At 55.5% G+C, this 14,722-nt stretch overlaps 2 protein-coding genes across 3 annotated transcripts in view; both read right to left on the bottom strand.

Annotated features, from left to right (window-relative positions):
- Positions 1-14,722, bottom strand: part of CDK5RAP1 (CDK5RAP1 mitochondrial tRNA methylthiotransferase) — a 289,907-nt gene that overhangs the window by 260,352 nt on the left and 14,833 nt on the right. The window lies entirely within an intron of this gene.
- On the bottom strand, positions 410-14,366 carry VSTM2L (V-set and transmembrane domain containing 2 like). Of its 2 annotated transcripts, XM_032762417.2 has the most exons (3): positions 14,202-14,366; positions 11,614-11,664; positions 410-2,193 (listed from the first exon to the last, which is right to left on the bottom strand). In XM_032762417.2, the coding sequence occupies exons 1-3, from the start codon at positions 14,343-14,345 to the stop codon at positions 1,852-1,854; spliced, it is 537 nt and encodes a 178-aa protein (XP_032618308.1). In that variant the 5' UTR covers positions 14,346-14,366; the 3' UTR covers positions 410-1,851. The 2 variants fall into 2 exon arrangements, with proteins under 2 accessions (XP_032618308.1, XP_032618309.1); XM_032762418.2 differs by lacking the exon at positions 11,614-11,664.

Raw genomic sequence — 14,722 nt, 5'->3', positions numbered from 1 at the left:
AGTAACGTCAGAACAAACCCCAGACTCACCCTGTGCAGAGCTTACAGCCAAACAACCCAAGCCAGCCCTGAGAGGGCAACTCCTGTCTCCCCACATGCACTGCAGGATCCTGGCCTCCTGGTGAGGCTCTGAGACAAAGGACTGGCAGCTGCAGCTGATCCCCCAGCTGTGGGGAATCTAAACCCTCAGCTGGAATTAAAGTGCTGCTCTGCAGCTTGGCAGGGTCTGCAGCTGGGACCAGCACCAGGCTAGGGTGTGTCATGGCTGCGGGGCACCTCCAGGGGGCATTGTCATGGGGTGGGGGGGTGAGGATGCTGTCTCACATGGTACCCTGCTCGATTATATTGCCCAGTGTTTATTAAAGGGCCCCCTGTAAAATGCTGCTGTGAACAGAGAGGCAGAGGCTGCGTTCATTTAAAGAGCTTTATTCGCTTCAGCGGGGCTGCAAGTCACAGCTTGGATCATGTGGTGCATGGGGAGGTTAGAGCAAGAGACCAGCTGAGATCCCCTTTCCCCTCCTGTGTGACTGCAGGTCAGGGGGCCCATGGCCTCCCGCCTGCGCCAGGAGCTGCTCTTGCGGGCTGCAGCTCGCCCTCCCCGCGGATGATCGGCGCACATAGAAATACTAACGCATGCCCCAGGACCAGGTTGGGCTTGGCCTGTCGTATTGAACCAAGGTAGGAATGCTCAGAACCGGGCTGTGGTTTGAACCCACCCCCCTCCCTGGACAGAGGGGCGGGTTCGACAGTGGGGGAAGGTCAGCCTGAGTCCTACAGCGGGCTGCGCACCATCACCAGTCCTCAGGAGCGAGCCAGGCCCGACCCCTCCCCACTTCTCCATGAAATGCAATGAGGAAAGGGGGCAGTGGGTGCAAAACCTCCCTAAAGCTCTTGGGCCCCGGGGTTGGGCTAACTCCAGATAGCAGAGCTCTGCGCTTCTCCAAGCTTAGGCACAAACCAGCCGACCCAGGCCCAATCTAGGCAGGTTGGCGGTTTCTGCCCCTTTCCTCCAGCCAATGGGATGGCTCATTAAAACCCATTCAGATTGCCCCTCTCTTCCTCCCATGCCCTCAGAGACTGGCCTCCTCGGCCTGGGAGGTGCGGGTTGTGGCAGCCTGGAGGAGGAAGAGGTAACTTTATTTATAGTCTATAGGAATGAGCGACATAAGCTGTATCCACATGACTGGATCCAACCAGAGTAACTACACTGGGTCTCTCGAGGGAGGGAGGACAGGACTCATTGGGCAAAGCAAAGGGGAGTGACTGCGATTCCCACATACCAAGAGACCCAGATGGGTTCACTGGAGTCATAAAAAGCTAGCAATGCGAAAAGGGGGGGAGCAGTTGGCATACACTAAACCTGGCACAAAGCTGGAAGCCCTGTCTGCACACGGCCACCCAGGGGAACCAGTGCGACTAGTGGCCATATTCCATGGAAATGAGCTCCAGCCTCTCCCCTGGGCACAGACAGCAGGGAGATTCCCCCCCACTCTTACAAGCTGGTGGCACCGGGGAAGTTCCCCACCTCTGGTCACACTCTACTTGGGAACAGAGAGGTCCCATTTCTGCATTCGAGTCCTGGAGACGGCACTGCATCAGCTCAAGGGTATTTTTAAAGAAATTTAAAAATCCATAGCTACGTGGCAGGGTGCGGAGAGAGGGGTACATGCGAGAGTCACAGCGTGTGCGCGCACACCCATTAGTCTCTGATTCGGAGCATTAGATTTCCATCGACCCAGCACCGGTCCTCGTGCACTCCTCCTCTGCCCAGTCTAGGGTGGGGAGGGACGTGTGTGTATGTCGGGGTGGGGGGGGGAATCCAGCAGCCTGGTCCGTGCCACGCCGGCTCAGTCTACAGCAGGCAGGAGGTGTCTGCCGCCCGCTTCCTCAGCTCTTTGCCCATTTTGTGGTGGTGGTAGTGCTGGTGGTGGGAGGGGGTGCCACTCAGTCTGGCGTGGTCAGAGAGCTGGCCGCCCAGCAGCTGGGTGTCTTGCATGTGCCTGGCGGAGGAGCCGTGGTGGGGCGCCTCAGAGCTCTCCTCCGGCTCCACCCGCAGGTAGGCCTTGACCTTGTGGTGCTGGGCTTTGCTGTCGCTGAAGTCGATCACCCGGCACTCATACGTCCCCTCGTCGGTGGGCTTCACCCTGGAGAGCCGCAGCTTGTGGGAGATGTTACTGCCGACCACCTTCACCACCTGGCGGGGAGCAGGAGAGAGCACAGCGCTGAGAGCAGAAGGGCTTCAAGAACAAGCTCCCCTAACCCCCACCAGCCCCTAGGCGGGGCAGCCCGTCCCCAGTCCTCCCACTCTCCATCACACCTTTCCATGCAATGCCCCCATGCAGTGGTGGATTAGCCACTGGACCAACGGGGGACCCTAGAAAAATGGGCACCCCCACGTCCCGACCTGCTCTGCCTGGCCGGCGCTCCTGTCAGGGAGTGGGGTTGAGGTTCAGGGGCTTACCCCACTCTGTCCATCCGCCCAGCCCATCTGCTGGGGTGCAGGGCCCTCGGACCCTGACCTCGCTCCCCAGCAGGAGCACTGGATGGGCAGAAACCCCCATACCCTGACCCCATTTCCCCGGCAGGAGTGGGGGGAGGGGCCCCCACTTGCTCTGGCCCAGGGCCCCACAAAACCCTAATCTGCCTCTGCCCCCAAGGAAGGCACCAACAACTCGGGGTGGGTGGGGCCTTAGGCTTCAGAGTCACAGCTGCTCCCAGACTCTGCTCTTGCTCAGGGCAGGGGAAAGCAGTTGCTGCAGCCCTTGAAAAAGCCTTCCCCAGGTCCAGTGCCCCTGGCCCATGCTAGCCCCATCTCCCCCTGGCTGTGCAGCACCCTCCAGAGCCACCATAGCTAGAGGGAGAAGAAGAAACATGGGGGCACGGGAGCTGGAGCGAGTGACCATCAGTGCCTGGCTGCCCCCAGCGCTTGGCTCACGCCAGGCCCTGCCCCCTTGGTGAGATCAGCGACCCTGTGATTAACCATCCCACCGAAAGGGGCAAGAGGTGAGTGTGACGAAGTGGGGGATTTTCTTGGGGTTTTCTGTCTTTTCCAGGGTTTGCATGCACAGGGGGTGGGACTCTATGTCCCTGGGTGTTACTGGTTTAACGAGGTGAGGGGAGAGGGAGTTTGCTGTTACAGAGGACTGGAGAGGGACTCGGGACCCCAGCCCAGGAGACACAACCGGTTCTGGCCAGTGGGAGGACAATGGGCTGCAGAGAGAGGACCCCGGTGACCTGACCAGCCGGTTCCAGCCAGAGGAGAGCTGCGGAGAGGAGACCCAGATCTTCCTGTTTACGACCTTGTTTACCTGGAGAGAAGACAATGGACTGAGGCGGGGCTTGAGGCCGGGGATATCAGAGACCCAGCTGGAAAGCAGGGGGGCTCGGGCTGGCGAGGGGAAGCAGCCAGAGCCCACCTGGACGCGGGGAGACTGGGATGTGCTGTTATTGTGAGAGGCCAGGCCTGAGGCCCTGAGAGTTTCCTGTGCTGTGTTCAACTCTCAATAAACCCTCCTGTTTTATGCTGGCTGAGAGTCACTCTGGTCTAGAGAGCAGGGTTGCATCAGCCCCTTTGGGGGTGAAGAGGCCCAGGGGGTCCAGAGTGCGTGGACTCCCGGAGGGGGCCCACGGCAGAGACAGACGTGCTAAGGCTCAGAGAGGTGCGGCTCCAGGAGGTGGAGGGGCCTGACCCCGAGAGAGAGTGGACCCCCGAGAAGGGCTGTCTCACTGAAAGGGGCACCCCCCACAGACCGCACAGGGCCAAGAGTGGGCACGATCTGCAAGTCCATGACAACGAGGCAAACTGGAGCAACCAGGGCCCCAGGCACGAGGATGAAGCAGCTCACGCTTGTGATACATGCCATTCAGCCGGTCTTAGGAGAAATATTCAGCCACTGGCCGGGACATAACATCATCTCCTCTAATGCACACCCCTCACCCCTAGCTCCTGTGCACGATGGGATCCTTCAGCCCACAGCTGCTCCAGCCGAGGTGATGAAATCCAGCATTCTTCACCGAGCTGTGTTTGAGATCGATGCAGAACCATGCAGGCTAATTAGCTTTTCTACCAAATTGATTCGCTCTTAGTATTTATCACCCAATGAAATTTAAGACTTACGCACTAGTCCAAGCTGCTGCTGTTGGGTAAGGTCAATAAATCAGATTTATAACCCGCCCTGAGGCCCTTGGCTCTGTTCCCTCTAATCACACTGGATGGGAAAGGCCATTTTTCTCCTTACCACTGCATTGACGAGCTGAGGATTTTGTGGGTTTAGCGTCTGGCCTGGAGGCTGCAGCCTGGGAGTCGTGAACCCCCAGCTGAAGCAGCAACAGGGCAGAACCAAACCCAGCCACAGGCTGAGCGAGCAGGAGAGACCTGTCACCGGCCTAATGAATGGATTCATTATAGGGCTGCATGTGCTCTGCAGCTGCAGGCCATGGAGCCAGAGAGTAATGAACTGATGCCTTAAGATGGGAGTGAGGTGGTCGGGCTGGACGCAGTCTGGCGGTTCTGGCATTACGCAAACACGGATGGGGTGCTCCTGAGACCTGCAGGAGCACGGTAGCAACATGTTGTAACTGCTCTGCCACATTTCCTTAGCAGCGTCTGCTAATGAGAATCTCAGAGAGCTGCCAATGGTCATTCCAGCTGTAAACCCAGCAGAGAATTGGCATGCAATCTCCCCCTGCCCTCTGCTGGGGTTGAAGGCCCTGTGGTGCAGCAAGGAACGCCAGTACAGCAGGGCCAAGCTGTCACTAAGATTTTTTCCTCCCGCATTTTCAAAATGCAACATCAGAGTTAGCTGGGCAGGAAGCTGCCAGGGAGTCTAATACTGTTGATGAATTTTTAGAATGGGCTGGATAATTTTGTGACCAATACTCACAGCTGTAGCTGCAGACTAGGAAAAGGGCCAGCAAATCTCATGCTCCTGATTGCAGCAAGGTCAGGAAGGAATTTAAATAGCAGTTTGCATTTATATAGCACTTTTCATCCACAGATTTCAGAGTACTTTGGAAAGTTGAGCAAAAGATCATTATTCCCATTTTACAGATGGAGAAATTGAGGCCCAGTGCCTAGACCAAGGTCATGCAATGAGTCATGAGGCCCAGTCTGCTGCCCTGTTCCACTGGACAATGCCATCTCTCCAAGTACAGCTGCTTACCGAGATGGGGAAGGCTAGAAGTCTGGCTAGAATTTACGCACAACACCAAGTATTGCAGCCTTAAAAGGAGGTGAGCTATCCAGTCCTTTTGCTGAAGGGTGGGAGATTCTGGTGGGTGTCATGGGAAAGGATCAGTTCCTCCTTTTAACTTTGTATTACAAGAACAAGGAGTCACTTAAAGAAATTAAGGGCTGGTAAATTTAGCACTAATAAAAGGAAACCTCCTTTGCAAATCTTGCAGTCAGTCTGTGGAATTTGCTGCGCTAGTGGGTCCTACAGTCCCGTCTTGTGGCTGGATTATAAAAGGGATGGATAATTTTATGATCACTAATAATATCTGCAGTGATGCAGGCTGAGATAAAAGTAGTGAAATGTCATGCTTCAGGGTGTGAAGTGACCGCCACAGGGGTCAGGAAGGAATATTCTCCCCCGGTGCAGCCACTGGACGCTGGGCTAGATGCTGGATAGGCTCTCTCTGACGCACTGGATATTGGCCATGCTGCAACTGGACACTGATCGCCTTGGTAGCCCAGCAGTCTCTCCTGACATGGCCAACGCTGCCCTCCTAGGGAAATGCAGTTGCTGTATGGGCATAACTGCCTTTTGGTGACAGCCCAAATGGACCAAGCCAGCAGCTTGCTAATGAACTCAGACACGTGCACTTGCTGTTGCCTCCCAAGCTGCTGGAAAAGTACCTTGAAATGCCACCCAATACTCCGTACAGGCTCCTCTGATAGCAGTTTTTGTTTACAATAAGGAGACAAGTTTCCTTTGTGCCTCTCTCAGCTCAAAGCAACTTCTCTTCCGCCTCTGGGGTGAAATTCACCCCTGGGGAGAGCAGCCTAGTGCAAGGCTGAAGTCCCCCTGAGTCCCCCGGACACACAGATCTGGAGCTGGCCCCTGAGCGGGGCTGAATTTCATTCTGGCTGAAAAGCCGTGAATGGGGGTTAATGCAGATAGCTTCCGAAGGTGGTTCCTGGGCTGTAATGCAGTCGGACTCTCTGGAGCCGAGAACGTTATTTATGATCTGACTAAGTCTGAGCAGGTAACACCTGGCTACGGGAGCTTTCAGTGCGACGATTTCCACACGTCGGTCACAGAGTCTGGTTTGCCTTCTGGGGCCGGTTGTGTTTGCTTTACTTCCCCTTCGGATGCTGCACATTTTATCACAGTCACTTGCAGGGATGGCTCATCTCCCTGCATTTCTTTCCCAGGCTCTAAACGTTTAATAATCACGGACGTTTAAAACAACAATCAATAAATAAATGTTTTCAAAAGCGAATCTCTCCCCATGGCCTGAGCTGGAGGAAGCATCACCCCCCAGCCTGCCTGGGAATCAATCATAGTTACACAGGAAAATGCACTGATCACATTCAGGCATGCAATTAACTGCCTAATTATGCTGGAAAATGCAATTGCACAGTTAAAGAGAAGACCCCACCCCAGGATCAGGGGTTGAGGGATAGCTCAACAGTTTGAGCATTAGCTTGCTAAACCCAGGGTTGTGAGTTCAATCCTTGAGGGGGCCACTTAGGGATCTGGTGCTAAAAATCAGTACTTGGTCCTGCTAGTGAAGGCAGGGGACTGGACTTAATGACCTTCCAAGGTCCCTTCCACTTCTTGGAGATAGGTATATGTCCAAAGGCACTCTTCTTGGAGGTGGAATCTCCTTCCTTAGAGGTTTTTATGGCCCAGCTTGACAAATCCCTGGCTGGGATGATTTAGTTGGAGTTGGTCCTGCTTTGAGCGGGGGGTTGGACTAGATACCTCCTGAGGTCCCTCCCAACCCTGAGATTCTACGGTTCTGTGATCATTCCGCAGCTTCTGCCTTCATGGCCTCCCATCTGCTTCCCTTTGTGCACCCTCCACACCTCTTGCTAGCTGGGAGTGGCACTGCAGGGGGGTCCCAGCTGGCTGGGGCTGAGGAAGGGCCAGTGAGCTTCTCTTTCATTTTAATGTTACGCATTCATTGTTCACCACGCAGAGCGGAGCAGCCGTGTGCCTGGCGGCCTGGGCATGAAGCCAGTGAGCAGCAGCGGATTGTCCCAAATGCCCACGGGTCCCCAACAGGGGGCCTAAATTGTGAAGGCACCACGGTCCCACCAAGGGAAGCAAGGGTGCTCAGCACCTCCAAGAGGCATGTGCTGCATGGCCCCAGGCCGGTTCCATACAGGTTGGACAGGCAGGTCTCTGACCTCCCAGCTGGGGCCAGACTGATGGCTCTGAAGCTGAGCTCATAGCAAACCCCACGCCAGGCAACACTGCCTCCCCAAACGGACCAGGCTCACCCAGCCCATCTCGGATGAGCAGCTAGAAAGTCAGAGCTGGTGCTGGTTTTGGTGGAAAAGCAGCCAAACCGTGGCAGTTTCCAGAGAGCTCTGGAATCATTCGAAACCAGCGCAGGAAAGAGAAGTCGCAAAAGGAGCAGGCCGGGCAGTTCACAGAGCTTGGTCGCCCGGCAATGCTGCTGCTTTGATGCTCACCCCAGCGACACAGTATATCGCACTGAACTGGCACAGGCAGAGCAGCAAGGACCCATGCTTGCCCCGATTTCCAAAGGCACGAGAGCAGGGGCACGTTTGGGGAGCCCTGCACCTGAGCTGCTCGTTTCCAAAGGTCCCACCAGCGAGCGTTACCAGGCCAGGCTGAGACTGTGCTGGTGGAGGGGAGCGAGGAGATGGAGCCAGTGCCATTTTGTGTAACTCTCTCACCGCTGCCCTTTCCCGGGCAGGGACATGACCCAAACCAGCTGGGCTGGCATCCCCAAGCCTCGCACACAAGCTAGCGCTGCCAGGGTCCCAGGGGAGGAAAGCACGGGGGGCTGAGACAGGGATATTTTTGCCTGTACACTCACTCTGAGCCATTGAGGACTTCTTCCAGCATGTGTTCAACCCAGTCTGACGCAGCCAGCTGGAGCCATTCCCACCTGTGCGGCACATCGATACAACGCCTTTAACCCGCTAGCATTGCTCCAGCGGATCCGGAAGGGGTGCTGTTACACACACAGTAATGTGGGGCGGGGAAGGAATTTCCCCCCAGGTCAGACTGGCAGGGACCTTGGGGGGAGAGGGGGTGTCGCTTGCCAGGATTAGCTGGGTTTAGCTCACTGAATTCCTTCCCACAGCAGGGACCTCAGACACGGTGCCCCTCTCTGCTGCCTATTCTCCACCCATGCACAGAACAGTCTAGGGCCCCGGGGGCTGTAAGACCTTGGTGGGTCAGTGGGTAGGTGTAGACAAGAGGTCAGACTTGATCTGGTGATCCCCCTCCTAGCCTTAAAGTCTGTGTCTCTGACTCAAGTGATGGTGATTTACATTTACACATTCCCTTCGGGCCTGTCCAGCCCTTGCCGACACTTTGTCCGGGAGTCACTTCCCTGCCACTGAAACAGCCCCAGTTTGCATGGCATGCAGCAGCTGTGACAGCACCCGGGGGGCTGCGGGGGAGAGAGAAGCCCAGACACAATTACACAAGGTGTTTGGCGGGAACATGGAGCCCATCTCCCTGGCGTCTGGCTCTGGCACATGGATTAACGTCCCTGATTCTTATGAGAAGGTTCTGTGTGCTCTGATGCCCACAAGTAGCTGAAATTTCCGTTGACTCTCTCTTCAATGGCACAGTGACACCCTATTTCCCACAGATACTGAATCAGCAGGGGAAGCAGCCTGTCTGCGCCAGTAACACTGGAGCTCTCCCAGGCTAACAATGAGCAGCATTCGCGGCTAGTTAGCTTCAGAGGGTTCACGAGGCCACAGTCCAAGGGGGCACGGCCCTAGGTTGTTACACAGAATCCACACCCGAGCCACATTCAGACTTGTGCAACTCCACTGGAGTAGCAGAGTCCCTGGACGCCAGGTCTGAATCGGTCCCTGAGAATTTTCTAAACAGAAGCACCTTAATCAGGGTGAGTTGTTCTAGCCTCAGCGCCGAGGCAGCAGCACGACAGGTGCCCTAGAGAAATCGCAGCTAGATCAGGGTTTGAAACACATCCACACCACATGCTCTTTGAAACAAATGCCTGGTGGGACAATGTGTGAAGGGCGATGAATGTGGCTCAACATTTTGGAGACGACGCAGCTGACTAGGCCCAGGGGGATATTCTCTGTGTGCTGGATTCCATGGGGGGAGTCATTATTGTCAATAGGATTTACCCATGTTAATCCCCACACAATGAAATGAGAGTAGATGCCCCTAGGTCGTGAGACTTGGAGCTGGATCAGCCTGGGGGTTTCCAGTTGCCTGTATCTGTATTTTCAGGCCCCAATCTTGTGAGGCACTGAGCACCATCAGCTCCTGTCAAAGAAGACAGGAGGTTGGGGAGTGCCACCACTGGAGGGGTGAGCTCAGCTGTTAAACTCAGCACAGAACATGGGAGTGATGTGCTGGGCTTACTCGGCCTTCCTCGGGCTAGCGCAGGGCTCTGAAAATCCCAGGCAATCAGAGCAATGGCAGTTAGAACCAGGATTTTTAAAATATTTTGCTATTTTTGTCATCCTGGGCCTGGGCAAAACCCTTCTCCGCCATGAACTGCGAGATAATTGAGAAGGAAGTCTCTGTGACGCGCCTGCCTTATCAGAGCCAGAGCAGCGAGAGAGCGCAGGTGGGAGCCAGACTGACAGGGAGGGAGCGAAGACGCCAGTGACAGCAGGTGGCCAGGACCATTTATTTTATTTAACTAATTAGTGTCTACTCATTCCGTTCATGTGAGCCAAAATGTCTTTGGCCTTCTAATCTGCTAAATCAATTTGATTATTTTCTTCTTAGTGTGAACTTGTTCCTTAGATGCCTCAGGAACTCAAATATCAGAGGGGTAGCTGTATTAGTCTGGATCTGCAAAAGCAGCAAAGAGTCCTGTGGCACCTTATAGACTAACAGACGTTTTGGAGCATGAGCTTTCATGGGTGAATACTCACTTCGTCAGATGGATTCACCCACGACAGCTCATGCTCCAACACGTCTGTTAGTCTATAAGGTGCCACAGGACTCTCTGCTGCTTTTACAGGAACTCAAAGAAGATCTATCCTGGGCTGTCTGCACCCTCCGTTCAGGGAGATCGACAACGGGGCTGGTGATGAGCTTTGGGGCTTTCGCAGAACTCAGGCCAGCTCAGATTGAAGCAGCTGTGCTCCGGGGAGGTGAGGGAAAGGGTGGGGTCTGCAGCAAAGGCCCAAGCCTGGGACTCGGGCAATCAATTTCCATCTGGGACACAGACACCCTGTGTGCGCAGGGGCCAGTTGCTCCCTCTTGGGGCCAGATTCTCCTTAACACCAGCAGGTAGCGGACAGGAGCCTTAGTGGGACTGAGAATTCGGGTCCTTGTGCCTCAGCTCCCCGCCTGTAACCTGGGGCCGGAAACCTCTTGTGTGGCTGTCTGGCCTGGTCAGACCTTGAGCTCTGGGGGCCAGGGACTGTCTCTCACGACCTGTCTGTGCCGCCCCCTGCACGTCAGGGCCCCGCTCGCAGCCAGAGCGTCCAGGCAATGCTAATAAACAAGGTTTAAGGCTGCAGCCCTCCTCATGCCAGCAACCTGCACTCATGCAAGGAGCCCCACCAGAGCCACAGGGCTGAGCACTCCTGCAAGGACCCAAAGTCCCTCACCCCCCACGAACTCCACTGAGGAAGCAGGGCACTCAGCACTCAGGATCGGACCCTTCACATAGGCTAGTTCTGCAGTGATTGAGCTCTCAAGCTGGGCGGACCCCAAACCTGGCTGTGTGGGGCCACCTGGAGCCGCGGGAGGACCCACCAGAAGATGTGCAGCAGGCATGTGCCTAGCAGCCTGACTGGTCCCATGCTCCAGTTCGGAAGCGCTGGCGCAGTGGATCCCTCAGTTGGATTCTCCCTCTGGATTCTCCAGCCCGAGAGCGCCCCCTCTAGCAGGCTCAATGGAAGCAGAAGGGAAGCCAGAGTCTTTGGCCCAAACCATTTCTCTCTCACTGCCCTTCCCGGGCAAAGGCCAATGACGTGATTTATCACGTGGTCACTGGGCAGAGAAAGGGCACTGCTCCACCAGGACTGACAGCAGGCACTTAAGACCCCAAAGAATTTTAAAACACTGCAGAAAACATAATTGCTTCAAGGGCTAACTGAGTCATTTTGTTCTAATGTATGGCCCCGATTCAGGAGAGCACACAAGCACGTACTGCACTGTACATCAGGGAGACTCTCCAGAATTCAGGCTCAGATTCCAAAGCAAACCCCTTGGGAGGGAATCACTCCGCATAGTGCCACAGGGCACTCATGCGCCGTGGGTTGCAAGCCTTCACTGCAGAGTGGCCACCAGCTCCTGATCCCAACATGCACCAGTTCTCCTACCGGCAGCTTTTCAAACCAAGTTGAAAAAACTCTTTGTGAACGGGGCAATTTTTCTTCAAGCTGCCAGCGTCTCGGGGACCAAAGTTACAGCTGTACCCTCAATTAAAGCCCTCGCCAGAAGTCATTATCCAAACTCACGCTTATTTTCGTCGCCTCCTTCCCAGTTTCTTCCTGCTGAGATGCTTTTAGCTGTCGGGGAGGGAGGAATGGGGGTGGGAAGAGAAGGAGAGAAGAGAACCCATTAGTTTAGCTGGAAGGGGAGAAAAACCCATCAGACTAATTCACACCTCAGCCCCTAATGGATGCTTCAAAGGCAGCTGGCCGGGAGAGCTGGTGTTTAGGTGGCAGAGGTAGTGTGGAGGAGGGGAAGCAAGCGTGCTACTGAGTGAAAGTTTCAGCAGTGAAAGGAAAAGAGGAAAAATTCATTCTGCTTCAGCCTTTCAGCTCTGAATGCTGCGCCTGGAAAAGGCACCTGTCCTGCCTGCTCACACAGGCTGCTCCCGGCCCGAGAGACCTGGCAGACTGCAGATTAGAAAGGAGCTTGCAGTGCAAGATGATGACACCAGGCTGCAACAGGCACAGAGGCACCAGACCAGAGACGGGGAGATGGAGCGCGCTGAGGATGCTGCAGTCAGTTCTGGGCCCCTCCGCACCAGGCAGATGATGACAAATAGGAAGGCAAAAGCCGAATGAAGGGGCTGAGGTGAATGATTTATGAGGAGAGATTAGCAACGTGCTGCTGGGCTCAACGATGGCTAAGGAATGCAGGGATCACTGGGATGGATGTCCAGGAGCAACAGAACCAGTCTGGGCAGAGGAAAATGCAGGCTGGATGTCTGGAAACCCAGACTTCAGACCAGGGAATAATCCACCCGAGGAAAGGGGCTCAGTGGGCCCAGCGATTTAAGGGTGGTCTGGGAAGAGCCCTGGAGAACACACCAGGCAGGACCCTGCCCCAGCCCAGGAGCCTTGCCACACAGAGCATCTAGGAGTGAACAGACGTTCTTTGCATAGGGACAAGGCTGCTGCTGAGCCCGAGCATCACAGAGGGGCCTGGGGTAAAGGAAGTGGAGAAAGGAACAGGAGGGGAAGAAACCAGCTGTTCACGGAGCTGGTTGTTCTCTGCCCTCTCTCTCCTCACCAGTTCCAGGTGGCATCACCCTGTTGCAGAGAGCCACACCCCACCCCACACTGTGAACCTCCCATGCGGGGGAGCTGTTCCAGGTGCTGAGCACCATTTCCCAAGGTGGGTACCTAAGTAGAGCCCGAGCCTCTGCTCCGAGTATCCAGATACAGAACTGGGACCCCTCGGCGACCCGCAGGCGCTGAGCATCATCGGTGGGCATGGGGGATCCCAGCTTACAGGCTCTGGTTTTATCTTCTGCTCCTAAGTTCAAATATTGCGGCCACAATTTGCACGTAACTTCTTTAGCAGGTTGCTCTTCTAACTGGCAGGCCGTGATACCCCAGCTGTGTGGGGCAATACGGGCAGGCCGGGGTGCTACGGGCAACAGTGTGGAGGGAGAGTCTCGGACAGCTTGGCCACGCAGAGACAAGCTTGGACTGATCGGGAAAGGCTTCTGGCTGGAATCACGTTTTAGATTTGGGGTTTGCATTAGGTTTCAGTATCAAGATGATCCTCTTGCTTCCCCATTCCCCACCCTTCTGGACTCTGAGCTGCTTCAAAGCTCAGCACTTCCCCTGAGGAGAATCAATGCCTCTGAATGGCCTACTAAGCTGTGCAGTGGCGTCCTCAAGTGCAGTGAGCCTGCTCTGTCTGGGACCCAGGTGTCTGAGCTCTGCGGCATGGCATTCAGCTCATGCTGAGAGTCACATTCCCCCCACCCCGCCTCACTCTCCCTCCACCCCCGTTCTATAGCAATGCTGTCAAGCGATAGCATTTCTCTGACACGTCTCTCAATTTATGGTAATACTGCCAGAGACACAAGAATACAGCCTCATTAAAATACCTAAGGCTGCCTTTCCATTATTTGGCCCTTATCTCTGTGTGAACAGAAAGAGAAATAAAGAGACAGCTGTTTGCCAGGACTGATATCCGGAGCGAAGGGGGAGCGGACGATGAAGGGATGGACAGTGGTGACACAAGGGGAGAACACAGGAGCACGAAGACAAATCCATTTGTGATATTATCAAAACCCAGCAGGATCGGCCAGCTGGCATCAGAGGTAACTGGGGAAAGAGAGACACCAGGGGGAGGCCACGCACCCCCCCGCAGCTGCTCCAGCCCAGCCAAGGTTCAGAACATGGCCTGTGGGACTCTGGGAAGTAACCTTCCTTGCTGTATCATCCTGGTATGATCCCTGATGGTGGGGTGGGACTCGCGGCCAGAATCCTTCCTCCCATCTGGGGAGGGCTGGGGAAACAGACTCCACAGCGAAACATGGGTTCTGAGGAAGGAGATGGGAGGGGGGTCCACTGGGATAAAGTTTCCGTATTCAGCCCACTGGAGACACAAACACCCTGGGCAAACTATAATAAAATGGCTCAGCCCAGAGATACCTGCTAACCGGGCACACTGCCAGGCTGCCAGCAGCAGTGGCAGAAGCCAAGGGAGGGGCAGCAGCCTCATGGCAGGGGAATGCCTGTGAGCAGGACCCCCCACCAGCCCCTGGCATTGGGGGAGGGCAGGTCTGGTTTGCCAAAGGCAAATGCCAACAAATCTCAGGCAGTAATTCTGAGGCAGAGAAGCCAGCGGGGGGTGTTACCTGGTTTGAAGCCCATGTCTGTTTGTCTGTCCAGTCCCGGTGATTGCGAACGTACCACCACTGGATCTCGAGCGAGTAGGAGGGGGAGCCACTGCCTCGGAAGGAGCAGGCCATCTCCACGTCCTCCCCGGCATGGGCCGTCATGTCATGGGGGGTCTCTGTGAACAGGGCTGCAGGGGAGAGAGAAGGGAGAGCCAGCCCCCCGTTAAGGACTGCAGGGCACTCAGACCCCCTGCCCACAGCAGCCTGCCTCTGCTGCCCACGGCACATCCTGCGCCTGGCCTGTCAGGGGAGGTTTTCACCAGAAAGATCCCACCCCCTGGGGCTGAGGGCAGACACACTGAGGCTCTTCTGTCCAGTAGGCATCAGCCCAGCCCTAAGCCATCTCCCTTGTGCAGCCCCCACATTCATTTAACTTTGGCCTACATGCCTTAGCCCTAACGCAGGGACCCTAAGAGACCAGCTTCTCTGCGGAGAGCCTGCCCCCAGTGCAGCCATCCTGGGAACGATCCTTTCTGTAC

The sequence above is a fragment of the Chelonoidis abingdonii genome, chromosome 14, assembly GCF_003597395.2.
Source record: "Chelonoidis abingdonii isolate Lonesome George chromosome 14, CheloAbing_2.0, whole genome shotgun sequence".
Lineage (NCBI taxonomy): Eukaryota > Metazoa > Chordata > Testudines > Testudinidae > Chelonoidis > Chelonoidis abingdonii.
This window is presented reverse-complemented; position numbering and strand designations above follow the sequence as displayed.

What these genes read in the sequence shown, in the direction of transcription:
- VSTM2L (XM_032762417.2), bottom strand. Translation starts at nt 14,345, where the DNA reads ATGACGGCCCATGCCGGGGAGGACGTGGAGATGGCCTGCTCCTTCCGA. An exon ending in AGACATGGGCTTCAAACCAG is followed by an intron (nt 11,665 to 14,201) that starts GTAACACCCCCC and finishes CCTCCCCGACAG; the next exon opens with CTAAAAGCATCTCAGCAGGA. An exon ending in AGGAGGCGACGAAAATAAGC is followed by an intron (nt 2,194 to 11,613) that starts GTGAGTTTGGAT and finishes GCTCCCCGCCAG; the next exon opens with GTGGTGAAGGTGGTCGGCAG.